This window comes from Hypanus sabinus, chromosome 6, assembly GCF_030144855.1.
Source record: "Hypanus sabinus isolate sHypSab1 chromosome 6, sHypSab1.hap1, whole genome shotgun sequence".
Lineage (NCBI taxonomy): Eukaryota > Metazoa > Chordata > Chondrichthyes > Myliobatiformes > Dasyatidae > Hypanus > Hypanus sabinus.
In genome coordinates this window covers 147,688,177-147,701,085 of record NC_082711.1, presented here as the reverse complement: position 1 = coordinate 147,701,085, position 12,909 = coordinate 147,688,177, and the positions used below count along the sequence as shown (strand labels likewise).

The 12,909-nt window shown below is 40.5% G+C and overlaps 1 protein-coding gene across 1 annotated transcript in view; it reads right to left on the bottom strand.

Moving 5' to 3' along the window:
- Positions 1–12,909, bottom strand: part of LOC132395096 (syntaxin-1A-like) — a 282,164-nt gene that overhangs the window by 181,816 nt on the left and 87,439 nt on the right. Inside the window, exon 3 of the mRNA XM_059971402.1 lies at positions 11,625–11,724. Coding sequence (XP_059827385.1) covers positions 11,625–11,724 — 100 coding nt within the window. The remainder of the gene's footprint in view (positions 1–11,624; positions 11,725–12,909) is intronic.

Sequence of the window (12,909 nt, the reverse complement as noted above, 5' to 3'; positions counted from 1 at the left end):
AGACTTCCAACATCTTTCCAACCAATGAGGTCAGGCTAATTGGTCTATAATTCCCTTTCTGATGCCTCCCTCCCTTCTTAAATAGTAAAGTGACATTCGCAATTTTTTAGTCCTTCAGAGGCATTTCAGAGTTTAGTGATTCTTGAAAGATCATTACCATTCCCTCCATAATCTCTTCAGTTGCCTCCTTCAGTACCCTGGGATGTATTCCATCTTATCCAGATGACTTATCTACTTCCAGACTTTTCAGCTTCCCAAGCACCTTCTCCTTAGTAAAAGCAATGACACATTTCTGACCCCAGTCACCCTTCCATTTCTGGCATTCTGCTACAGTCTTCCACAGTGAAGACTGACACAAAATACTTAATAAGTTCATCGACCGTTTCTTTGTCTCCCATTACTTCCTCTCTGAAGTAATTTTCCAGCAGTCCAATATCTACTCTTGTCTCTGTTTTACTCTTGATATATTGAAAAACTTCTGGTATCCAATTATTGGATAGCTTATTATTGGATATTGTTGGCCAGCTTACCTTTACATTTAATCTTTACTTTCTTTTTAGATTTTTAGTTGCTTTCTGTTGGTTTTTAAAAGCTTCCAAATCCTCTACCTTTGCACTAATTTTTCCAATATTATATGCCCTCTCTTTTCTCTTTATGCCATCCTTGACTTCCCTTTTCAGCCATGGTTGCCTCAACCCCTCTTTGGAATACTTGTTTATCTTTGGGATGCATCTTTCCTGCTTCTTCTGAATCCCCCCCCCCCCCCCAAGAACACCAGCCACTGCTGTTCTGCCTTCATCCCTGTTAGAGGTCCCTTCCAATCTCCTTTGGCCAGCTCCTCTCTCATGCTTCTGTATTTCCCTTTACTCCACTGTAATACTGATACATCTATTTTAATCTCTCCTTCTCAAATTGCAGCATGAATACAGCATGGACAAATCATATTGGAATCACTGCCTCAAGGTTCCTTTACCTTAAGCTCCCTAATCAAATCCTGGTCATTACATATCACCCAATCTATAATTGTCATTCCACTAGTGGGCTCAATCACAAGCTAGTCTAGGAAGCCACCTCGTAGGAATTCTACAAATTCCCTCTCTTGGTTTCCAACACCAACTGAATATTCCAAATCTATCTGCATATTGACTTCCACAATGATTATTCCAACATTGCCCTTTTTACATGCCTTTTCTATCTTCCACATGCTAGCTATTGTTTGGAGGTGTGTATATTACTCCCATTAGAGTCTTAAAAGAGACTTAGGACATGACTTCTTTACACTTAGGCCATAAGTAACTGAAATATGCTGCTAGAAGTAGTGGTGAAGGTGGGTACAATTGTGATGTTTAAGAGGAATTTGTTTAGGTACAATAAAGGGAAGGGCTTGGAGGATTATAGGCTGAAGATGGGCAACTGGGACTAGGAGGAAAGATGTTGTGATTAGCATGGACTGGTTGGGGCCTGTTTACATGCTTTTTTACGGTGTGATAACTATAGCGTATTGGAGGGCAAGTGTGAAATTATTCTGACTGACCAGAAGGAATGGGCGAATACATTTTTTAGAGGTGATAAATTATTAAATGCTGCTGTGAAGACTGAATGCAGTGATATGGCTCAGTGATACTGCAAGTAAGTATTTAAACACCAGGCAGTCAGGGATGCAAATGGTAAATCGACTTTATTGCAAGGAATGGGAGTAAATAGTTAAGAACATTTCTACAATTGTTTTGATTCCATTTTGGAATAGCATGTGCAGTTTCAGTATCTATTTCTAAAAGGACATACTTGCCTTAAAGTCAATGAAATGTAGGATTACTAAATTGTTTTCGACTGTTACATACCCAGTGGCAATCTTGTGACTGTCTTATGACCACGATGTAATTGAATATCTGGTGAACTTGATGTAATGGTCTTCTGATGGTCACATGATGTAATTTCCCACCAGTGTGAGGTCATGTGATGGCCTGTTCCAACAGGTAGAAAACGGGAAAGCCTGCGGTGACACCGGTTAGTTTGTTGTTTAATTCGTCAGTGACTCTGTTATGCTGCGTATTCATCTCATGACGCAGTTTTTGTTTTAAAGTGGAGTTTTAATTTCTATCTTAAGTTTCAAAAGTTATTGCCGGCAGTTCCACCAAACACTGCCAGTTTTGGTCCAGTCAGAGAGTGAAGGATTTACCGAAGTATGGGAACCTGAACCCGAAGGATCGAGTAAAGTTGGTGTCATCGACGGTAATACAGGATCGACCTTATTGAATCTTTGTTCAAGGAAACAGTAACCTGCATCCGAGATAATGTAAGAGCAGAAAGGGTTGGGTGCAGTGTTATTCGCCAGGGAAAAGGTCAGTTCCTTTAAGCCATTTTTATTTCCTTCGTTGTAAATTCTTTGGGCAAGGCACATTTTGGCTGGGATCAGCAGTAATGTCACGTCATCGAGGAATTTGTTATTTCAGGAAAGTCTCTCCTAATTGACTGCATAAATCATTTGGACTTTTGTATTTAGCACTTTAAGAACTGTGTTCGCATTTATCGTTTTAAGAACTGTTTGAGTTGCCGTATAGCAGTTAACTTCCTGATAAGTTAGTCGTTTGTTTACTTTTCATTTTTATTAAGCAGAGTTTAATAAATGTTTATCTATTTATAAAACTGGACTCAATTCTATATTCCCTGTTGCTGTATCGTAACACTACAAAGATGCACTGAGTAAAAAATGGTATCCACTCACTACTAGAAGAATGAGGGACGATCTTATTGAGATGTTCAAGGGTTTGACTGGGATTTGTGGGGTTGATGTCGAGGTAATTTCTACCCAAAACAAAGAGGCATTGTCCCTGAAGAAGAGCTTGGGCTGACATTTATGAATCAACATTTATGTTGATTCAGGACTGAAATCAAGAGAAATTTCTTTGTGGGTTCATTTGAAAATCTTGGTAATTATAATTATGAATAGACTGAGCATTATGCTATTGATTAGATTTAAGGTTGAGACAGGAATAGTTTTAGGCACCAGGGGAAATCAGTAGATGTAGAGATCACTTGTTAAAGTGGATGAGACTCGGATCCTGCAGCATCTAAATGATGGTGGACCAGTCTCAATAGAGCATATGTGCTCTGCCGCTTTTATATCTTATTCACTCCTGTTCTTTTTTTTGGAAATAAATACTTAAAGTATTCCATCACAGTATATCTTAAGACAAATGTTAACTGACCAAATCAGTGTCATCTTTGGACTCCTTCAAGGCTATTAAAAGAAATTAATTAACATAACAATATTGACAGTTGCTTTGTTACTTATTAAATAGAATTACATTGAATTTAGATGCCATTTGATGGTGATCTTGATCCAGAAAATTACATTTAACTCAGGTTACTTAATCTCTATTATCAAATAATCCTTTCTAATTCTCAAGCATTTACCTACTTTCCTGTTAAAAATTTGCATGCCTATGCATGCTGGGATTTAACATTTATGTTATTATTATCCTCAGAATGATAAAGGAGTTTAAAATTAACTGGTGATTAAACTTTGATTATAAGAGTCATTCTGAATATTCATTTGACATCCACAAAATGAAGCAACCAAAAATTCTAAAATAGTTTCTGCAAGAAGACTGGAGAAAACTGAGGGAATGATGGAAAGTCAAGATGTCCATTTTGAAGTACAAAACGACAGACAGCAGAGATAGGTACATCGTTGTGAACAAGTGTCAACTATTAAATAGGATCATGGACAATTAATAGCCAACTCCTTGTGCCCACTTTTGCATGACATTCCTCAACAACTTGCTCAACAGATGTCTAATAATCTCATATTTAAATTTGGAAATTCAGCCAGTATCAATGGCTTTAGTTTTAAAATAAATGCACAGGAGTGTTTCACAATCTCACTCCTGAACCATTTGATTATTTGATGCTATATCCTAGTTCGCTAGAAATACTTCCTCTATTTTTATATCTTTGGGTTGCACTACATATGGCTAGATGCTGAGAGAGCACAGATACAACCCTAGCCATAGGCTATCTTTGAGAGGACGATTCAAAATAACAATCAAAACCAATGAAGCCCAGAATGTTTGCAAATTTTTAACAAGAAACTTAACAATACAGACAGAATTCACAGTAAAACACCATTACCTTTAGTCCGCTATCTGGTAAATGAATTTCACTGTACTGACAAGGTCAGATACAAGATTGGAGAGTTTCAAATATGGAATTGCAAAAAAAGACATAGACCTCAGATGTAACAATGAATCCAAGAACTTTAGAGAATGTAGAGATGGTGTGGTGGTTCAATGGGTAATAATAGTTGAGAATGGCTCTCTTTGAGATGGGTACTCATGAATAGGTGCGGCGCACAGACTAAGGTGTTGGACTAGCAATCTGAAGGTCGTGAGCTTGAGGCCCAGCTGAGGTGGCGTGTGGTGTCCTTGAGCAAGGCACTTAACCAACCACACACTGCTCCAGTCCACCCAGCTGAAAATGGGTGCCAGCAAAATGCTGGGTGTTAATCTCACAATAGACTGGCGTCCTATCCGGCGGGGGTGGGCGGGGGGGGGGGGGGAGAGTCTCGTAGTCTTAAGTCACTTCGTGCCACGGAAACCAGCATAAGCACCGGCCTGGGACAGACTTTAACTAACTCATGAATAGGGAATCTTTTCTGAAAAAAAATCTAAGGAAAGAATTTAAGGGAATGAGTGCAAGAGTCATTTACGAAGGAAGCTAGGTTAAAAATTGTGGTTTCAGGAGTATTTGTGGCTTTGATTTGATGGAAAGCAGGGGCATACATTGGAAGCAGCAGAATGGATGCCTCAGAAAGGCACAGCCAGTAGGGTTGCCTCAAGACTCTGGAGACCTATTCAATCCTGGCCAATGATGCAGTCTTTATCAAATTTATTGAGTGGTCTTCTTATGACTGCAGTGTTCTCCATCTGCTTCTTTTCCAAAATGAAGACAGGTTAAAATTGGCATCCATGAGGTGGTGGAACTGTGAAGCTCTTTGTAGTTCTTGAAATCTAACACATTCATCCATCACTACGAAGCTGACTGGGATACTATCCATGACTCAATCACATACAATTGATTCCAGTGGTAACATCAGATATTGTTCGACTTAAGGTTCTAAGGAACACAACACTGCATTAACTGCATGCTAAATTCAAAAAGTTATCAGAGTTAATCAATCTCTCAACCAAGGACAAGGATCGGTGGATAATTGGTCACTGTGAATTGCCCCTGGCTTGTAAGTGAGTTGTAGAATCTAGATGGAGTGGTTAGTATTGGTGGGATAGCCAAAGGAACTGTTTCACTGTAACATAACTCCAAGTTTGGCAAAAAAGACTAAGGGGAAAGAGAAAGAAGCGAAGTGTTATCTTTTCTCAGGGGAATAGAACTGGCAGTAAAAAGGAACTTGAACTTGAAACTTTAAATGTTTTTCTCTCGCTACAGATGCTGCCTGACCTGCTGAATATTGCCAACATTTCTGTCCTTGGGGCAGGAAAGGTGGTAGTGCTTGCTGGGGCTCAGCCAGATCTACAGTAGACGGGTGGCAGTTGCAATTAGATCAATTAAATCATTTTCAGTGACATAAACGCCCCCACACATGTAGTTACACCGCTCAATAAACTGACATTTATATTTTTTATACAATAACAACTTTCTATTGAAAATTGATTTCACTAAGTAATTCTGAATTCTGATAATTTTCTTCAGAAATCTCATTCTTTAGTCTCACCTCCAAATATATCAATCTTATACTGTAACATCCTTGTATTGACATTTCCACAGAGGAAAACATCCTAAATCTACCAAGGCTAGATATGCTCCTGCATAATGCATCTTGTCACTTTTTTGCTTTAAATTTAACTTTCCTGATGATTTAACCTCTCGTGTTTCTGGCCTGTCTTCATCATTCCCACTTAAGAATTTCAGCATGATTTGCCACGTAAAAATCCTTTGAAATCATATTCTGAGTTTGCGTCATTTAATCCAAATAAATATTCCTAACTTCCTTCCTGGTGACCGATGACCATTTTGTAAGTGACAGACCAAACAAAGTGATCAGACTGCGATAATAAACAAATCGGTGGCCTCAACCATTTTGAACCTATTATTCGCTCTGGGCTTTGAGAAGTCTAATGGCCTTAAGACAAACTAAGTGTAAAAGAAAACTTGTTGCTCATCACTGAAATCACTTGGGGAAAAAGCCAGTATCAACTACTATGACTGGTATACTAACTGTGATCAAGCTGGCAAAGATATGAAGTATGGACAGTCCAGGCATTTCATTGTGAAGATATGCATATTCATTGCGTAGACAACACCTCAGAAAAAAATATAGCATTTTCCATGAATTGTAGCATTACCACGTGCTATGTAGATAGACTAGGGCCTGATCTAGCAGCTAAAAATTGGCACCCTCAAGGTGGTGGGGCTTTGCCAGCACTTCATTGCTCTTGAGGTCCAACACCACATTCATTCATCAGAGAGATGACTGTGATGCTCTGTGACTCAATTATATACAGTTAATTACAACTGGCATCAGATATTTCCTTGAGATAAGGCATTAAGGAACTAAATATCAGTTAACCGCATGTTAAACTCAGAGCCATAATAGAGACAAATAGTCTCTCAACCAAAGACAAGTTGAGTAAGCTTAGTGAATTTATTTTATTTAATACTGCAATGGGACAAAGTTCTTGTCAAAAACAAGACAGAGTTCTCTGTAGCCCTCCTGGATCTCAACTTAAATGTTGGTAATTGGAAGCTGAATCTCCACAAGACCATAAGAGATAGGAGCAGAATTAGGCCATTTGGCCCATCAAGTCTGCTTCATCATTTTATCATGGCTGATCCATTTTCCCTTTCAAACCCATTCTCTTGCCTTCAACCTATATCCTTTTACACCCTGATTATTCAAGAAGCTAGCATCCTTGACCTGGCCTCCACAGCTGCCAGTGTGCCTCTGGTCCTAGACTCCCCCCTCTATAGAAAACATCCTCTCCACATCCATTCTTTCTAGGCTTTTCGACATTCAGTAGGTTTCAATAAGATCCACCCTCGCCCCTCATTCATATTTTGACCTGACTGACATACAGCGTCATTGACAAATGGACATTCTAACAACAACAGAAACAGTGCATGACGCAGAGCCATCAGCGTCTCAGTGAGAGAACCAGGAATGGCCTGTTGAAAGAAACTGGAAAATATCAATCGCCTCTAGGATAAGTAGTTAATAATAAATTTCCCCTTGGTGCGCATCAGCCCACATTTTCATGAGTTTCAGTTCTGATATTTCCTGTCACAAAAATTGGAGCCAAAAACAGTCTGTGCACTGCCAGAACTTCTGTCCCTTGACATCAGTGACAGCTGCACACCCACCCACCCTGTGCCATGACTGAATTAATAGTAGGAACCCCATCCACCCCCATAGTGGGAGGTATCCATAACATGCACTTTATAATTGTGCAGGGAGCTATCCTGGAGCTCTAGAATTACACAGGATTTCTAAATTACACTTTGCTTATGATAGAGCCAAGTAATTTGGTAGAAGAGATTTTAAAATCAGAAATTCTCATCACTATAGTGGAGACCTACACAAGAGTTAATATGATTGGCATCAACATAACTAGTGAGCAGCAGGAAGCATTTGGTTCCAATATCCTCAAAATGATATTGTAACACGCCAACAGCTTTCTCTTACTGGCACCTCATTAACCGGACTTTGCAGAAGAGGAGTGGCTTTCACAGGCTACAGGTTTCAAGCACCGAAGAAAATATGAATGAAGCAAGGCGGCTGACTGCCCTTCCCCCACTCTCCTGCCACATTCTCCATTCATACCAGTCATCCGATCCCCATACGCGTTGTTAACCACGCTCCCCTCGTGTGCAGCTTGTGCTCTCACACTGCAGGAGAGACAGGACTGCAGCAGCTGCCCTTCTTTGTTCTTACAGCTGAACAACACGTCTTTTCAGCTCACTCACAGCGACTGCAGTCTATCAGCAGGTGGTGATTACAGCACATCCTCTTTATCCTTCCCATCCGAGAAATATTTGTGCAGGAGATAATGACATCTCACCAACCGTAAATAAAACTTGAAGGTTTTTCTGCCTGATTCAGCTTCACCACAACAAACAGCACTAATTCTTTTTTTTACCTGACTGCCTTTACAGACCCATAGCCCATGGGCACAGTATTGCAAAAATGCAGATTTTATTTTCAGAGGCCGCAAAGAGTTGCCGCACCGTACAGAACAGAAGCCAAATCAGGGGTCCAACTTCACCTTTCCAGTCATCTAATCAGCCCAGACAGGAGCAACCAGTGTAAGTGACTTAACAGACACGAGGCAAATGTACAGGTTGCCAGCGCAGGATGTTGCATACATAAAATAACCAGCCTGCAAGCCTTGATGGCTCACATTTATTTCTGCCAATCAAGGATTCCTGGAGGGTGCACCTCTCTCCCTCATTCCCTTCATCCTCCTCTAGATGATCACCCAAGACATGATTCAACCGTTTCCCATTACTATCTGAAGGTGGATAAACCTTCTGTGTAACAGATGACTGGGAGATAACATTTCAAAACACCCTTCCACCCAACCCTCATAAGTGCTGGTCCCTGTGATTTATCCCCACAGGCTTCTCAGTCCCAGGAATGGCCCAGGTTTGAGACTTGGTCAGTAACACCCAGCATTCACTACTTTGATCTTCAGGATCAGCTTTATTCGCCATACATATTTACATGTATTAGCAATTTTCTGTGGTGTGTTGACCCAAGATTCAACAAAAAAACTATAAAGAACAATGAATTATATAAAAAGTTTTTAACATCTGTACATTAAACTCAATGTCTATAAATACCAGGATATATTTACAGCATTATATAAAGTTGCTTAAAGTTTACAGCACAGTGCATTGACTGGAGTAATAGATACAGGGAGGTGGGGGTGCTAACTAGAATGGTTGATCACATTTAAGATGATGTGAATTTTGTTTTAATAACCCTGTAGTACTTTCCAGAAGAGAACCTTTGGAGATAGCAGTTTGCAGGTGGGTAGTGTCTGCAATAATTTTTCGTGCCCACTTCTTTGCCCTGGATGATTACGTCTTGCAGTGATGGTTGAGTGCAGCTAATGATCTTTTTTTTTGATGACATGACAGCTCACTGTAGCTTTTCTATACCTGCACCAAACCAGGCAGTGATGGCTCACCAATCCCAAACCACAAAGTGCTCTCAGCTCTAGACTTGACCAAATAACTGGTGATGCAGCTGAAGCATTTCTCTCCAAGACAGGGGGTGGGGGGGGGGGGGAGGGGGTGGTTTCAGAGTGTGGTAAGGCTTGAGATAGTACACACACTCTGGCTGTGCACCCTGAGTTGATTAAATAATTATTCTTTCTCACAGTATCACAATCACAAGTGCATGGTCCAGACCCAGAAAAAACATGGGCAATGGTCCTTTTCAAATCTTTTACATTTAAGGCAATACTGAAAACATTCTGCCTAGAATGCACAGGAAAACTTACTAAACTAAATAATTATGCATGCTTGCTACCATATTCCCACAATAAAGCCCATTCCATGACTTATATTGAAATAAAGGCACAGACAGCTGAAAATCAGAATTTGCATTCCAAATATTAAAAGATTAATTTTTCCATACATTTCTCAGATTGTTCAGGCATAGGTGATCTTGGGAAAGTTTGAATTTTTACACTAAATAGATTTTGGATTATTTATGCTTGGCATTCTATGTTAGAATTCCAGAGATGAGGGGCTTAGCCTATGCGTGTGGACAGAACCACCAGTGACTTTACTTGCTGGAATCCTAATGAAAGGGGATCGTATAGAAACATATAAGATATAAACTAACAAGTGAAGGTAGAACTAGGAGACCTAGCCTCAAAATTGGGGGGAATAGATTTAGGACAGAGGAGGAGATAGTTTTTCCCAAGAGGGTAGTGAATCTGTAGAATTCTCTGACCAGGGAAGCAGTACAGACTACCTCATTAAATATATTTAAGACAGACAGATATATTCTTGTATAGTACAGCAGGTATAGTACTTCTTCCAAACACACTTGTCTGACCTTGCTAAATACTTTTCTACTCAATCCAACCTTGGCATTCACTTATTTCTGGTTGTAATGCCAGATCATGTGTTATTACACACCTGGTTATAGTGACAACTCCCAACTATGGTACACAGCAATTAGATGCTTTGAAGTAGTGAGTAGTGTAAAAAGAAACTTGCCCAGTACATTAACATGATGCTGGAAATTCAAGTAACACACACAAAATGCTGGTGGAACGCAGCAGGCCAGGCAGCAGCTATAGGGAGAAGTGCAGTCAACATTTCGGGCTGAGACCCTTCGTCAGGACTAACTGAAAGAAAAAAATAGTAAGAGATTTGAAAGTAGGAGAGGGAGGGGGAAATCTGAAATGATAGGAGAAGACAGGAGGGGGTGGGGTGAAGCTGAGAGCTGGAAAGGTGATTGGCAAAGGGGATACAAGGCTGGAGAAGGGAGAGGATCATGGGACGGGAGGCCTAGGGAGAAAGAAAGGGGGAGAGGAGCACCAGAGGGAGATGGAGAACAGGCAAGGAGTTATTGTTAGATCCTGGCAGTGGCCACACATTTTAATTCTACGCCCCATTCCCATTTTGATATGTCTATCCATGGCCTCCTCTATTGTCAAGATGAAGCCACACTCAGGTTGGAGGAAAAACACCTTATATTCCCTCTGGATTGCCTCCAACCTGATAGCATGGCATGAACATTGATGTCACTAACTTCCGTTAATGCCCCTCCTCCCCTTCTTACCCATCCTTGATTTATTTTCCCTCCCTGCTTTTTTTCATCCCTCTGCCTATCACTCTTTGCCTGTTCTCCATCTCCCTCTGGTGCTCCCATGCCCCTTTCTTTCTCCCTAGGGCTCCTGTGCCATGATCCTTTTCCTTCTCCAGCTCTGTATCCCTTTTGCCGATCAACTTTCCAGCTCTTAGCTTCATCCCTCCCCTCCTGTCTTCCATCATTTCAGATTTTTGCCTCCCCCTCCTACTTTCAAATCTCTTACTATCTTTTCTTTCAGTTAGTCCTGACGAAGGGTCTTGGCCCAAAACGTCGACTGTGCTTCTTCCTATAGATGCTGCCTGGCCTGCTGTGTTCCACCAGCATTTTGTGTGTGTGTTGCCCAGTACATGAGCTGCTATAATAAGTGTAGGGGGAACCCAGCTTATGCTGTGCTGTGACAGTAAATACTGAAATTTTGAATGTACTGTATCACCATCACCATGATTGCAGTGTAAACATACTTAATGAGAACAATATTTGAGTTTTTGCTTTCAATTTTTATCTGTCAGTTTACTTTTAAGAGTTTGGCTGTGTTTATCATTCTGTGTCAAATCTCTTAGTTTGGACCTCGTTAAAGTCACAGATCAAGTTAATTAGCTTGACGAAGCTTCAAGCCTGAAGGAACAGCCAGTACTGGAAAGTCAGCTTACCCAGCAGGGTGTTTCACTCTTCAAGACTCACCAGGACTACTTCACCTATAATCAGCAAGACCATACAACCCAAACCTCAGAACAGTATACAGGTATATCCCTCTGAGCTGTAGTCTGAACTTCCTTACTTTCATCGGGATTTGGTGCCGCGAGGATTGCACTGTGCTTCCGTTTCACCTCTTCCACGTTCTCAGAGATCTTGTCTATGAATTGGCGAATTTCTTCAACCTATCAATTGCAAGAAATCAAAGCATTTAGGAACATTTCTGCGACAGCTCAGTGGAGATCATAGAAGGTGAATTAGCATTTAGATCATTACTGCAATGCAATAAAACAAAGTCTCCACAATGACACCTGCAGACCCTTCCACTTCCTGTGGCAGTCTATTTGGCAGAGCCTTAAAACCAAGTTATAGGGCAAGGAACACTCACAAGATTTTATAAGACAGACCATATGTTGGTCTTCTTTCAGTACCTGGCTTATTTATGAAGTTTTTCCAGCAAAGAAGAACTCCTTTTGGTTCCTGTCTGCTTTTTATGGTGCCCTTTTTAAAAGTGTTACACAAAGTGCCTCCTGTACTCTCACATTTCCAACACAATGGAGATACTCCACATCTCCTGCTAACAATATTAAATCCTGGAGCCTTCACTGTCGTTCTTAAAATCCTTTCCATCACTTTGAAATATTTTTAGATACATCATTAGCACAGTCATATAACACTGCCTCTGTACTCCGAAGTGCCTCTTGGCAGAATATCAGAAATCTTCAAGTGTTCTTGACTTCTGTGTACACATTGGGCTCAATGTAAAGTGACTTCCTCTGGTTCTTCATGAGCAAAATGATTGTATATTTCCTACTTATTTGACTCAAACTCTCTTCCTCTGACCCCCACCGTGCAAATCAGCCTCCCTTCCACTGACTTTCCACTGCCGCGGGAAAGCAAGCAACATTACCAAGGACCCTTTTCACCCCAGTCATTCTCTGTTCTCCCTCCCTCCCATCTGGCAAGAAAGAACGTGCATCACCAGGCTAAGGGACAGTTTCTGTCCTGCTGTTAAAGACTTCAATAAGATAAAATTGAGCTCATAATCTCTCAATCCACCTCATCATGGCTCATGCACTAGATTTGTCTACATGCAATGTACTTTCTCTGTAATTGTAACACTATATTCTGTATTTTTTTTCCTGCATTACCTTGATGTACCTATCTACGGAATGATCTATCAAGTATGACTTGAAAACAAAATCTTTTCACTGCATTCGATTCACGCAACATAATAAACCAATTCCCAATATTCATTCAGCCAAGCATTAGAATTCTTTGCCAACTGAAAAGGCAAAAGCCTTTGCTAAATTTAAGTAGGTACCATCACTGTTCAGGGTGTTCTCCAGTTGTCTCAAAAGCCCCAACAG